This window comes from Harpia harpyja, chromosome 9, assembly GCF_026419915.1.
Source record: "Harpia harpyja isolate bHarHar1 chromosome 9, bHarHar1 primary haplotype, whole genome shotgun sequence".
Classification (NCBI taxonomy): Eukaryota; Metazoa; Chordata; class Aves; order Accipitriformes; family Accipitridae; genus Harpia; species Harpia harpyja.
This window is the reverse complement of record NC_068948.1, coordinates 12,431,678-12,444,879: the sequence shown is the minus strand read 5'-3', so window position 1 is coordinate 12,444,879 and position 13,202 is coordinate 12,431,678. Positions and strand designations below refer to the sequence as shown.

The following is a 13,202-nucleotide window of genomic DNA, read 5'->3' as shown; positions in this document are numbered from 1 at the left end:
TAGTTGCTGGAGAGCTTCCCTGATTATTTTTTTATTGTTCTGTACCTTATGGTTGTTCTACCAGTTTACTTTTGTGGTAGAAAGCAGCTATTGGGAGATAGTATTTTTAGGGAAAAAAAAATCATTCAGCAACCTAGATACAGGTTAGATTCTTACAGAACTTTTTACTGCATGTTAGCTTCATACAGAAAATCTTACATGCATAATCTGCATGTTGCTGTACATTATGCCTTTAATTCTAATATAAATTTTGCTGTGTGTCAAAACCAGCTATTTCAATACTAAATCCGTGTCTTAAGTGAACAGTCTGCCTCTCCCATCTTTGACTGTCTCCTGTAACTTTTTTCCACCCACAAAAGGAAAATGGTCCAGTAGGGGGAGCTTGAAGGACAAAGGACAAAAGTAACAAAAAAGTAAGAAAAATATACTATTTTATCTAGAAAGTGATGACAATCATTAAATGGAAGCAGAAATGGTTTAGAATTTACATACAGCAAATATCTTTTAATAGTAAGTTAAAAATATCGATGATTAAAGCTGTAGTTTCAAAATATTGAGCCACTCTTAAGTATGGGCTTTTGCTCAAAGAGGTGGGCTTTATTCCCTGCTGCATGTTTCATCCCCTTCTCTTGGGCTGGCACCTTGTCTATGCAGCCTTGTGCAAAACTAAATCAGGCCTGAAATACTTTTTTTTTAAAAGCCTGAATGGAAACAGTAGTATGCAACAGAGTGAATTAAAAAAAAGAAAAAAAAAAAGAGTAGCTGCTTTATCACAGAGCTTGAGATGCTAGAGCAAAGTAACATTTTCTTTAAGGCCTAAACGCTACGCGACACTTACAACAGCTGTTTTCTGTTGCGCTTACGTATATATTTAAGTAGCATAGCTGAACGCCAATAGAGAAGTGCTAAGTCCTTTCTCCCCACCTGCCTGATTTTACAAACCTTTCAAGAATACGCTCTACTTCAGGTTTGGCCGCTACCGCCTCACAGTGTGGGATGCAACCCTGCCTGGGGAAGACACCACCACTGACAGGAACAACTCCAACCCACTGCCTTCCAGCTGCTCCACCGCGTTCTTGGCCGGCCCCCTCCCTCCTCAGCCTGAGGCACCACCAGGGCTGCACAGCGAGTCTTGCCCCCCCCGAGACGGAGCAAGCACAGCAGAAAAACAAGACTCTCACTTAAGGCTCATTTCCCACAACAATACGCTTAAAGAGTCGAGAACGCGCCGTTACAGCGCTCTCAAACCACACCGAGAACGCGCATCCCCACCGCCACCAACCACCCCGCATCGCCTCACCGCCACAGGGCGCCTGCGCAGCAAACGCAAGGCGGTGCCCTGACGGCGCGCACTGCCTAATTGTAGTCTGCGGCCTGCGTACGCATGCGCACGGGGTGTGATTTTGAAGGCGGGAGGGCCGGCTGCCTCTGGAAGCTTCTAAAGAGAGCAGCAGGGAGCGGGTGTAGGTCTGTGTTTGGGCGCCTATGGACGTCGTGGTGTTGGTGACTAAGGTTAGTGGGTTTGTTGTTTACGCAGGACAGAGTGAAACTAAGGTAGAACGGGGGGGGGGGCGTAAAATAAAAAAACATAGTTTCTTAATGGTTTTTCCTTTTTTTATTGTAGTCTTCTTTCCTTGCACTGTGCCTATTAAATGTGGGGGTTTTAGTAGGATTAGGACTGACTAGAGGGAGAGAGCCTGGGATAGCGAGTTGATTGTTTTTTCTGGGAGCGTTTGTATCAGACTTGTGTTGTTGGAGAGGTGTTTAGTGATCTCTTGCATCTTTACAAAGTAAGTATCCTTAGTGCTGGGTGTGGGATTTGAGCAAGCACTTGTGTTCTCATTTAGTTCTCAATGACAAAGTGTCAACAATATCCTTGTTGCTTTGGTAAGTCATTTATTAGTTTTGTATGTCTTAAACTGAGAGATTAGGAGAGGTTATTTATGCCTCTCACATGTTATTCCTGAAACCAAAGTGTGTATTTTTTTTAAGTGTCTAAGGCAGCACTATGTATCTTGTGTTATAGTATATTGTAGTGCAGTGTTAAGAGACTTCTGTGTAACCTGGATGGTATGCTTATATCATGATATTAAGTAAAGCTTCTAAAATAACTTCAGCTGTTTAATTGTAATGTCAAACTGGGAATCATTAGTACCATCTCTTAGCAAAGCATTTTGCTAGTTATGACCACAGTGTAACTGTATTGTTTCTTATTTCGTGCTGACTTGTTCAACACTACCTTTGAAAGTGGAAGGCCAATGTCTTGACTTTCCTTTCCCAAAACATTTTATTAGGCACCAGTTTCCACTGTGAATTCTCTTAAGTGGTAAGCTAGACACTGCAGTGATGATATTGTGATGTGCTGGTTTGTGCCAAAATGAAATGCATATTACTTCAGTCCATAATGCAAATTACTTCAGTCCATAGGTATTTTATTATTCCGTTGTAATGCTTAGGTATGATATGTACCATTGCAGATGAGTGTAACATGAAATACTGATAAAAATCCCTGTTATGCTAAAATTGTTTGCTAAGGTTGGGACTCTTCTTTTGTGTTAGGTTTGGGGTTTTTTAATGATGCAAACACTTTCCTCTGGTGTTTCTGTTGGTTTAGTCTTGCAGATAGACTGTAGCAGCCCTTGTCTTCAATCAGCCTATTTCTGTTGGTCTTTGAATGTAAGATAAGCAGCTATATACTGTAAGTAGGTTGAGGATAACAGATAGGTTTTGGTGTACTAAAAATTGATGTGGTTGTGTGTAAATAAGTGTGGATGGCAAATGTGAATTAGACTTTAATATAGTGCCTTGTTAAGAAGGCTGGCTTGAACCCTTTGATAAGTGTAAATCAGTTGCCTAGACTAATGCTCCTGACACAAGTAGTAAAAGATCTATAGGCTTGCCTTAGGTGTACACTCCTTAGACATGCTTCAAATAAATGAAGCTCTGAAAACGGTTAATCAAATGTTTGCTGTTCTTTTACAGTAGTGTTGAGAGACTTAAGCTGAGAAGAATGGAAGTCTTGCTATTGGAGGTATGCTGGTGTTTTTTAAAGTTTAAAGGATTGCTATTTATTTCAGTGCTACTCTCTGCAAGTCAGATTTACAAATAAGATGATGCCTCTGTTTCCATTCAGAAGCAATTTTTTACATGTGTAGGTTCATATGTGGATTATATATGTTTTGTCATTTCTTTTAGGTGTTTGTGTTGGTTTTGTTTCAAAAGAGGTTAGTAGGGATGCAGTTAAAATAAAAAATGGAAGATGTGCAACATAAATAGAGTGTAGTATAGTACTAGATTCTACTGAATTCCACAAGAGATCATGGAAAAATTGTCTTCCCAGAATATGGCCAGGACAGCTGACCCCAGCTGACCAAAGGGATTTTCCATACCATATGAGGTCATGCTCGGCAATAAAAGCTGCAGGGAAGGAGGAGGAAAAGGGAATGTTTGCGTTTATTGAATTTGTCTTCCCGAGTCAGCATTACGCATGATGAAGACCTGTTTTCCTGGAGATGGCTGAACATCTGCCTGCCAATGGGAAACAACGAATGCATTCCTTATTTTGCTTGCATGTGCAGCTTTTGCTTTTCCTATTCAGGTGTTTTTATGGCAACCCATGAGTTTTCTCACTCTTACCCTTCCAATTCTCTCAGTCATCCCTCTGCAGGGGAGTGAGGAAGCAGCGGTGTGGTGTTTAGCTGCCTACTGGGATTAACCCACAACAACTGGGGACCCAGATGAGCTGAAAGACTGGGATATAAAGGTTTACAAAGGCTGAGCAGAAAGATACAACCCTGTTTTAAAGAAACTGACTCTTGTAGACTCTCTGAGCATGAAGAAAAACCCATTGGTGGGGTTTGTTGTGCGTTTGGGTTTTTTTATATGTACTTCTTGAAGATAATATGGAAGTAAATAAAGCTTTATGCCTTTGCACTTTACCCACTGTTTGGTTTAACCAACTTTTTAGTGCTAAAGAAACTTACAAGCTGAGAAGTCATTTAATGAACTAATGGTCTGAAGTCGAAAGATGTTTTTGCTTGTTAACATTCTGTATGCTAAGTATGAGTCACCGTAATTTTTAAGGTGCCTCGCTAAAGATTTTAAGTTTTATTGTTACATCTGCTGCTCAGATGTTTTTAAAAACATCCTAACATTTTAGCAGGAGCTAATAGTATTCATTACTGTTATCTACCCCTTGCCTCAGATTGAAGATCCAGGTTGCTTTTGGGTTACTATGAAAGGATGTGAGCCTTACATAGTCGATGAAATAGAATATAAAAACCTGAATGCTGAAATGAATCAGTTCTATGACAAATCTTATAAAGATGTGGATGAAGTAAAACCACCAACAGTAGAAGAAGGCCAGGTAAAATCATTGCTATATTGTGTAGATAGAAATAATCTGTTATTTGCATTTGGGGGTGAGGTACCCAAGATATGCATTAATATTTTTTTTTTATATTGCTATGTATAACAGTAGATAATGGCATCTATATGGGTTATATCTTCTTACCTGTAAACTTAATAACTACATAAGCTGCAATTCTTGCATTTTAAAAAGAAAATTGAGGGCTGTATAATAAATACTATATTCTTGCCTCTAAAAAAACTTTGTCTGTAATTCGCTCCATTTACAAGAACCTGCTGTCTTCTTTCTTTTTCAGATTTGTGTGGTTTTCAGTGAGGAACTCAAATGTTGGTGTAGAGCGCTTATAAAGTCAATCATGTACTGTACAGATCATTATCAAACAGAATGTTTTCTTGTGGATTATGCCAAATACATTTTTGTTAAATCAAAAGAGTAAGTGTTTGGGGTTTTTGACACTGTCACTGAAATGTATTTGTTAGTTAATGCATACAAATACTATTAATATTTATTTAGATTGATAGTGGCAAGGCTTTGTTTTAATTGACCTGTGGATTGGGTCCACAAGAAACTGCTAGCCTGTCCTGGTTTCAGCTGGGATAGAGTTAACTGTCTTCCTAGTAGCTGGTACAGTGCTATGTTTTGAGTTCAGAGCGAAGAATGTTGATAACACTGATGTTTTCAGTTGTTGCTCAGTAGTGTTTAGACCACGACATAGCCATATGATAGGCCCTTGCAAGTGTGCAAGCAAACCAGTCTTTGTTTTGTGAATTTTTGAAGATGCTTTCTATTGTAGGTTTTGGCTTTTTAAAGGTTTGAAATTGAAATAATGGCAGTTTGTTATGACTGAAATGTTTGATTGCCAGTTAACGTTATTTATATATACTTTCCTTCCTTATTAAGTCATTATATACTAAAAAACTAAAAATTATAACCAGTGAAGATCATTCACAAAGCGTACATGGAAGCAGGGTTTCACATGCTGAACTACCTTTTGACATCTAGACACAAATATGTGGGGTTTTTCCCACTGCAGTTTACTAGCTTGTTTACTTTACTAAGAGCTGACAGTCTGTCTTGGCGTGGTGCAATAAAGGTGAGTTTTCACAGGTTCCCAATTTTTAATAAAACTACTAGGAAACTTACTGTTTCTAAAATCTTAAAAAATGTGTTTTAAAAAATAACTGTTCTAGCTCTTAGCTAGATTTAAAGTTCATCTATAAAATTTACAACTTTGAGTAAAAGAAGGTTTAACAAATGTTTTAGTTGTAGCATTCCACAAAACTAAGAAAGCTTATTTAAAATATTTTAAAATTAATCTTAAGTTAAATAATGTTTTTAAATTGAATGTTGCTGTATTGGAAAACAACTTGACAATGCCCCAAGTTTAAAATATGTTCAACTAGAAGTAAATGTGTGATTTACTGTGTTTTCACTGTAAAATAAAAATTTGAACAAAAGTGATACATATATGGATCTTAAAAGCTTGCTATCTATGGTGTCTTGCTGGTTATTAAAAGTCTCCAACCAAACCAAGTGTAAAGGATGAGATTAACACTCTAGTGATAGCTTTATAAAGAATAAATTCTTTTTAGGGAAATGAGTACAAATGCAAATTAGTGTATTCGTTAGATTTCCTTCTTGCTGATGTTAATCATACATGGTTTCTCACACAGAAGTAATAATTGCAACATGAATATGCAGTACCGGGTAGTGTATGTGGTAGTATGAGGGCTAAATATCATGAAAAGACTTCAAACAGTAGTGGTGGAGGATCAGAAAGATTTTGAGTAAATAAGTGTATTCATAACTGGACCGAAACTGTTCACTAATTGCTCCTGGTAGCAACTCGCTGCGGGAGAAAAATAAAACAATGGTTTCAGGGTGTTCCACAGTGGGAGCCAAACCTTTGGAAGAACTGTGTTGTCAGGTATAGGGTAATGGAAGGATGTGTATGAGACCAATGACTTCTGGAGAAAAAAAATCTGCTCTGTAAAATGAGATTATTTCTGCTTTGTTTTTAAGCATTCGAGTTGCACTGGAAGCATTTATGCGGATCCCATATAGAGCAAAAAAGTGTAGACTGTTTCGCACAAAACCGGTGACGTTGCGTATCGACTTTTGTGAAGATACGGCAAAAATAGTGTAAGTTGAGTTTAATAAATATATTCTATTCGTAAATTTCTTAAGTGTGAAGTTCATTGCAGAAATTTTTTTTAGGAGAGGTTATGTTTCAAGAAGAACATAGGAAATGAGATTTGGAAAACTGTTTCTGTTTCGGAGGAGCAGTTCTTAAATGGAATTGATTCCTTAATGATTTGGGGTTTATTATTCACCTGTTTGAATCTTTTGGTATTTATTTAAAAACCTTCAGAAGTTTAGACAAGTTTCTGGCAGTTCTTGCCCTTTGTCTATCATCCCAGAGCTGTATCTCTTGATTCCTAGCACATGAACTTCTTTACTAATCTATCCTTATGTGCTGTTTCTTACAGGTGCTTCTCTTACTCCTGCTACTTTTTTTTTTTTAGCTGAACTGAAGTTCTATAGGTGTTTATAGGTAGCTTTGTTTTTCCCCATTCTGTCTTTTTTTCTTCACATATTTTGGATTCCTCTGTGCTTTCCTTATATTCATGTCAGTTTTTTCTCACTGCAGTTTTGAAGGACTTGAATAAGGTTTTCATTGGGGTCTGGTAGTAAATAAAGAAAAATACTTTTGTATCCTTGAGTTCCAGGATGCTATTGTCAGAGATCCTGCCAGCTTGAGAGAGACATGATTAGATCACTGGGGAATACAGCTCCACAGAAAGAAAGCTGCTTTGGTTTGTGTCACTAAAGAATATTCAAAGCTACATGTGGTCAATAATTTTATTTTTTTTATACTCGTTTGGAAGAAGAAATTGGTATTTGACTTCCAATATTCTGACAGAACAAATATTAGCATAGTTTGGGTAGGAATAGCATACATCTTGAGTAGGCCATCGTTGTGAATTATCAAAAAAGTAGTAGATCATAATATTTTGTTTATGGTGCTCTTCATTTGATTCTTTTTTTATTTTCTACTTAAAGTTGCAGGAGATGGTAAAGAGTTAACTTGATTTTCTGCTGCAGACCTTTCAGTCTTCAATACTCCAGTGTTCAAGTGCTTGTTCAAAATTGCTCAATACCTATTAATATATTCTGCAAGTGGATTCCTGTTTTATTTTTGGTTATTCCATTTCATTTCTAACCATCATATTTTATGTCGGATATAAGCCATCATACCTTGACAAAGCAATATCCAGTAATTTTTGATCAGTTTATTTTATTGATGAGCTGAAACAGTATTATCAAGACTGAAGTTCCATTCTAAGTAGTAAGATTCTGCTAATGTGTCTAGTTGGTGCACTTCTTAAGATTGGGCATGACTTGAAATAACTTCTTTACATGCATCTGAAGTGTTTTCCCAAATTACCATTTTAATTTTTGATGATGTGGGATAACTGGTTGTGTTTATTTTCCTAGACCAGCCAGAAGATGGGATAGTGCTGCTACTCGGTATTTTCAAAACCTTCTCAAAGGTAAATTAAAGCATCCTGCAAAAAATGATAATTGGCACTTCTATTTGGGGGAAAAATTAAACTGTTAGAGAAATGTAGTGCTTGTGTTTATATATTTGATTATATTTAAGAATGTCATATATTAAAGAGAAAGGAGCTATGTAAGGTTCTCTGTATGGACTGACAAAGGCAAAAATATTTGTGGAGTTGGATCTTGAGTACTGTGGGCTTCCATGCTGTGTAAATTTTGATAGTTTACTAGGTGGTATCTGGCTCTTGGACAGGCTAAATAAGGTAGCACTCAGGTAACATTTGTTTTTAACAGTACAGCCTTTCTGTGTATTTAGCTTAAATCTTTGAGTCACCATCACAGCTGTAGTTTTGTACAGAGATGGCAAGAGCTGGCTTAGGAGTTTACCCTTTCAGTTGTTTTTTGACAAGAATGTAAGCACCAGTTCACATGAGGAATATCTTCACTATAGTTGTTAACAAATAGATTGAGCTCCAAGTAGTTATTTAGTAAGTTAGAACTGCTTTTTCTCTACTCTGGTCTTGTCCTTTCCCATTTTTGGTGTTTCAGTAGGTCATCTGGTCTTTTTCATATCAAGCCTTCTATTTTGATATGAGACAGCTTTTGGTCTTACTAGAAGAGCAGCTCTTCACTGAGATTTTCTAATCTTGCTTACATCTTCTACCTGAAAAAACTACCTACCTGCTTGCTTACAAGTGTAACAAACTCAACACAAAAGTTATTTGGGGAGGAGAAGATGAGTTTAGGAAAGCAATAAAGGGTCTTCAGGCTGATAATTTCACAAACTAATTGGGACAGCACTTCTCACAATTTACCTTTTTTTTTTTTTTTTTCTTTCACACACACACACGAGTGTCACTGTGCAAAGTAAAGGTTAGTAGGGAGCAATAATAACATTGAATTTAATTTCAAAGAAACTCCCAGACTGTACCATAAGTAGTAATACTTACTTTTTTAATTGCTAGCACATCATTAGTGTATGCAGAAGTGCTTCAGAATTTACTAACAGGCTTTTATCAGCTACATTTGCTTGAATGAAGAGCCTAACCAAGCTACACAAATGTGCAAATGTGACTTCTTTCAAGAGAAGTAAATGTCAAGTTTGGAAAGCATACATTTGTACTACAGATTATGAGAGGCTAAAAGATAAACTAAGGCTTTTAGCTTAGAACTAAGACCAGTTTGTGTGTGGGTTACCGAAATCCGGAATAAAACTCCTTAACATCAATGTGAAGTTAAGAAGCAGGCACTTTGTTTATTGCAGCGCTGGGGACATGGGGGATCGCTCCTCCAAAGGTGTGTCCAACTTAGTATCAAAATCTATCAGTTTTTATAGACTTTTTCTCTCAGGTCATTGTTACATAAGCTCTTTACATAAAAATGCATACTATGCTGATTCTTAAATTTAACCTTTATAATGATTGGTCCTTTGATTATCCAACCTTATCAATATTCTTATTTAAAAACAATCATTGGTCAGTTACACTTAGCTCTACTGATTGGAATCTTTGATACTCAAATCAAGATGGGAAGGGTAAGGGGGTTTCCAAGCATCAAACTGGTGTCCATGACAGTTTCCTTAGTTTCTTGAAACAAAACATAGAAAAACCAGTAACTACCTGGTGATGTTTCTATGGTTAGCTATTTCAAACTTTAACAATATTAAGGTTCCTATAGTCACACATAACACAGTTCCTAAAGTTTCTATGGCTATATTTCAAACTTAATGATCCTATATATTATGTTTCACAATTTTACTTCTTAATCAAACCTAACTCTTCTATGTGATTAAATTCTGATTTCTTTACCAGAATATTTGCGACATGGAGAGGTCATTAATCTGTTTTGGCTCTCAGTCTTCCTTCAATGACTAAGGACAACTTCATTTTTATAACTTTAAGTTTGTATTGCATTGTTACTTTCTTGTTTCATTTAAAAGTTATTATATTTGTACTAGCTTCTCTAAAGAAATAGGTTACACATCTAACAGTGATTTCTTTTTTTGTTTATCTTGGAAAGTATAAGTGAAAAATATTGATAATTTGATAAAGGTTTAATATTTTTACTTGTTCTTATGTTTATTACTATATTTAGCAACTACCCAAATGAAAGCCAAGTTATGTGCTGTAGAAGGTAACACATTTGATGTTTTTCTTTATGTGACAATAAAAGATGAAAAGGTAAGATACTTTTATATCTACAAACCTGTTCATGCACTTTGCTATGTAAGTGATAACTGAGATTAGCTTAAGACTGAAAAGTATTTCTTGCAAGTGACATGTAATTTCTGTCAGATACAGTAGAAGCTAAATCATTAACTTACTAGAGGTTTTGTTTTACATTTCTGTTGCTTGTAAATTTCTGGAGGTATTCCAAGAGGCAGAAATCCCTTTTTTCTTTGTGAACCTCTTTTTGGAAGGTATTGACGAGCAAATGAAGCCCAGCAAGTGCTTCAGATGGACAACTGTGAATTATTTAGTGCACTTTTGCACTTTTTGTGGTATCATACTTAAAGATGTTTCAATAAGGCAGTTGCATAGTATTATAAAAATAAATAGAAGTTCACACTTGCTTTTGCATAAAACTGAGCCCTCAAACCTTTAGGGGGAAAAAAAACAAAACTAGTTCCACTTGCCAAAATGTGTAACTTGAGCTAAATCTCTGCTGTAGCTACTTAAGCAGCTGTATGGTAGATACAAGTGAATTTATTTGAATACTGCTTCTACTTGGACTGTTTTACTAAGGCTTTTAACACTGGAGCTGTGGTCTTTGCTGGAGACAATAACTTTGAAGGTACATACTAATTTGAGTATCTTCTCTCAGTTCAGAATCCCAACTGGCAATAGCATCACTGATCTCTGAGCCAATGGAGTTTAAGAAGTTTTAGGTTTAGCATTACTTTTTTCTGTCAGCTTTTGATGCATGCTAAATGAGAAAGAAATAAACTAGCTTGACTTACTAACAGTTTTTTAAAATTTTTAGGGCTCATAGAAGCTAATTGAGTACAGAATTTTAGGCAGAAGCATGAAACTGACAACTAATTAACATCTGTTTAGAGAACATGCAGGAAGCTATGACTGAATTTCCTATTCTGGAGATTATAATCTTCAGAAAGTATTTGCTGATATTGTGTATGTCTTACTGCTGTTTAAAGCTTCAAATAAATTCTAAACAAGTATGTGGTGGTGATTACTTGTTGATACTGGTCAATAAAGATTTTGGTTTTTTAGGTATGCGTTAATGATGATCTTGTCTCAAAGAACTTTGCTCGTTTTGAGGAAGCTAAAGAGAATACAGGGAGTTGTGCAGATTATCAGGAGAACCAAACATCATTAAATGCTGAGTCTCTTCCAATGGAAATTGTTAATCCTGCGCATGCTTTCAGGCCAGTGCTGTTTCAGGAGAAGATACCAACAAATCTTGAAACAGGTGGGAACCATGTGTATCAGAAACAAATCATACATACAGTGCATCATGTGTCTTTAACTGGGTATATTGAACGTGAACCTACTGTCTCAGTTTGAATCTGATGATTGGATCAAATGGTATCCTTCTGACAAATGATGCTTATGTATCAGACTTTACAAAGACCAATGAAATCATCAGATGCAGGAATTCTGTAAAGATTTTTGTACTATGTAAGACAAAGGAAGGCTGAGGGTGAGTTACACAGGCATTTGTTGATATGCTTAATAGCATTAGATACTGAAATTACTTGTGGCATTGATCAATGATGCATTGCCAGTTTTTTGAGTTTGGAGGGATTTATTTGAACAGAGGTAACTTTATAACTAGTGTTTACTATGAGTGGTCTCATTTATAGTGATTCAAGTCTCTTGCTTTTAGAAAGTATGCAACTTTCCATCCTCCATCCTTGTTCACTCAGTTCATCTGCACAGTTGTCTTTACTTAAAGATAACTTTTTTTGGTGGTTGTTTTTGCCATTAGGAAATGATGCGAGCAACTAAACAAGTCAGTTGTAACCCACTGTAAATAAAAGTACTGGCTTTTTATGTGTTCAGATAATCAGAAATGTGTTTCTGTATTTTTTTACTTACCTTTCTAGGTCTTGCAGTTTCCAGTTCCTTTCTTGAAGAGACATACAAAAGATCAAGCACAGATCTAAATGAAAGTACTGCATCTGTAAGTATTATATTTCGTATTACCTTGTCAAAGATGAACTAAATTAAACGTATATATGACAGATTAGGAATACTGTAGTCATCTAGCTGCTTCTTCCATGTAACATAGATCTGGGGGACTGCACTAATTCTTGATATAGTTTAAAAAACAATAAATTCTACTTTAGTTTCTTTTTTTAAATTGAAGAAAATTTTTAAAAATCTACTACAGTCCTTGAAAAAGTTTTGCCTCCTTTTGCACTCCTTTGCTATAGTTTAATGAAGATGATAGCTGTCTACACGACACAGTTTTCTGAATATATGAAAATGTAAGTTTTAATGTTTCCTTGAAAACAAAATAGTCCTCATGCTGTACCATGCTAAACATTCATTGGAGTCTCTTCTTATTTGTTGAGTTCTCTAATACTTTAAATGTCTATTATGGTTTCTTGCTGTTTTCTCCTTTTTTGCTTGCTGTTCTTTTCTGAAACATTTTCAGAAAGTCAGTCCTCATTCTTGAGTGTTAAATTGTGTACTGAATTGCACAATTGGAGCTATTAGAGTGTCCATGGGAGGAAAGGAAAATGAACTGATAGACTATAGGCAAATAATCACTGCTGAGCATGTCCAATGTCAGCTCTTCTAAAGAGCCCATATACTGTTCCATGTCCTCTTCTGCTAGATGCTTTAAAGGAGAAATTTGCTTCTATGATAGCAATGGAACTATTTCTTCTGTCAGGTCAGAGGAAAAAAGGAGGTTTTAGCTCTGCTGAGAATTGAAGCATGGCAAGCACTCCTGAACTTCAGCTGTAATACCTTATTAAAATATTTTGGAAAGAATGATCATCAAAGTAGTAGTGTGGATTGTTACTGGAGCAGAGCAGGACTACATTTATACTCTTGTGTAGTCAGCTGAATTACCTTTACTAGCCACTTGAGTGATGCAAGTCTTTGACCAAGTCATGCCTGCTGATTGCTGGTGACTAATGATGAATGCTAGAAAATCCCCTGTTCAGAACCAGACATCTTTGGGGTAACTCTGGATCCAGTATCTGCTCCTAGTTACTCCCTTGAGGATTTGCAGTGTTGTTCAATTTAACTTCGTGTGTGTTCTCTTTGTAAGTGTGTGGCTGGGTAACCTGTGTTTG

At 36.2% G+C, this 13,202-nt stretch overlaps 1 protein-coding gene across 1 annotated transcript in view; it reads left to right on the top strand.

Moving 5' to 3' along the window:
- Positions 1 to 2,948: 2,948 nt before the first annotated feature.
- The window catches only part of TDRD12 (tudor domain containing 12), a 39,568-nt gene continuing 29,314 nt past the window's right edge, over positions 2,949 to 13,202 (top strand). Inside the window, exons 1-8 of the mRNA XM_052797888.1 lie at positions 2,949 to 3,031; positions 4,205 to 4,366; positions 4,665 to 4,801; positions 6,392 to 6,511; positions 7,868 to 7,923; positions 10,028 to 10,113; positions 11,164 to 11,362; positions 12,000 to 12,076. Of these exons, the coding sequence (XP_052653848.1) occupies positions 3,011 to 3,031; positions 4,205 to 4,366; positions 4,665 to 4,801; positions 6,392 to 6,511; positions 7,868 to 7,923; positions 10,028 to 10,113; positions 11,164 to 11,362; positions 12,000 to 12,076 (858 nt within the window). The 5' untranslated portion in view covers positions 2,949 to 3,010. The remainder of the gene's footprint in view (positions 3,032 to 4,204; positions 4,367 to 4,664; positions 4,802 to 6,391; positions 6,512 to 7,867; positions 7,924 to 10,027; positions 10,114 to 11,163; positions 11,363 to 11,999; positions 12,077 to 13,202) is intronic.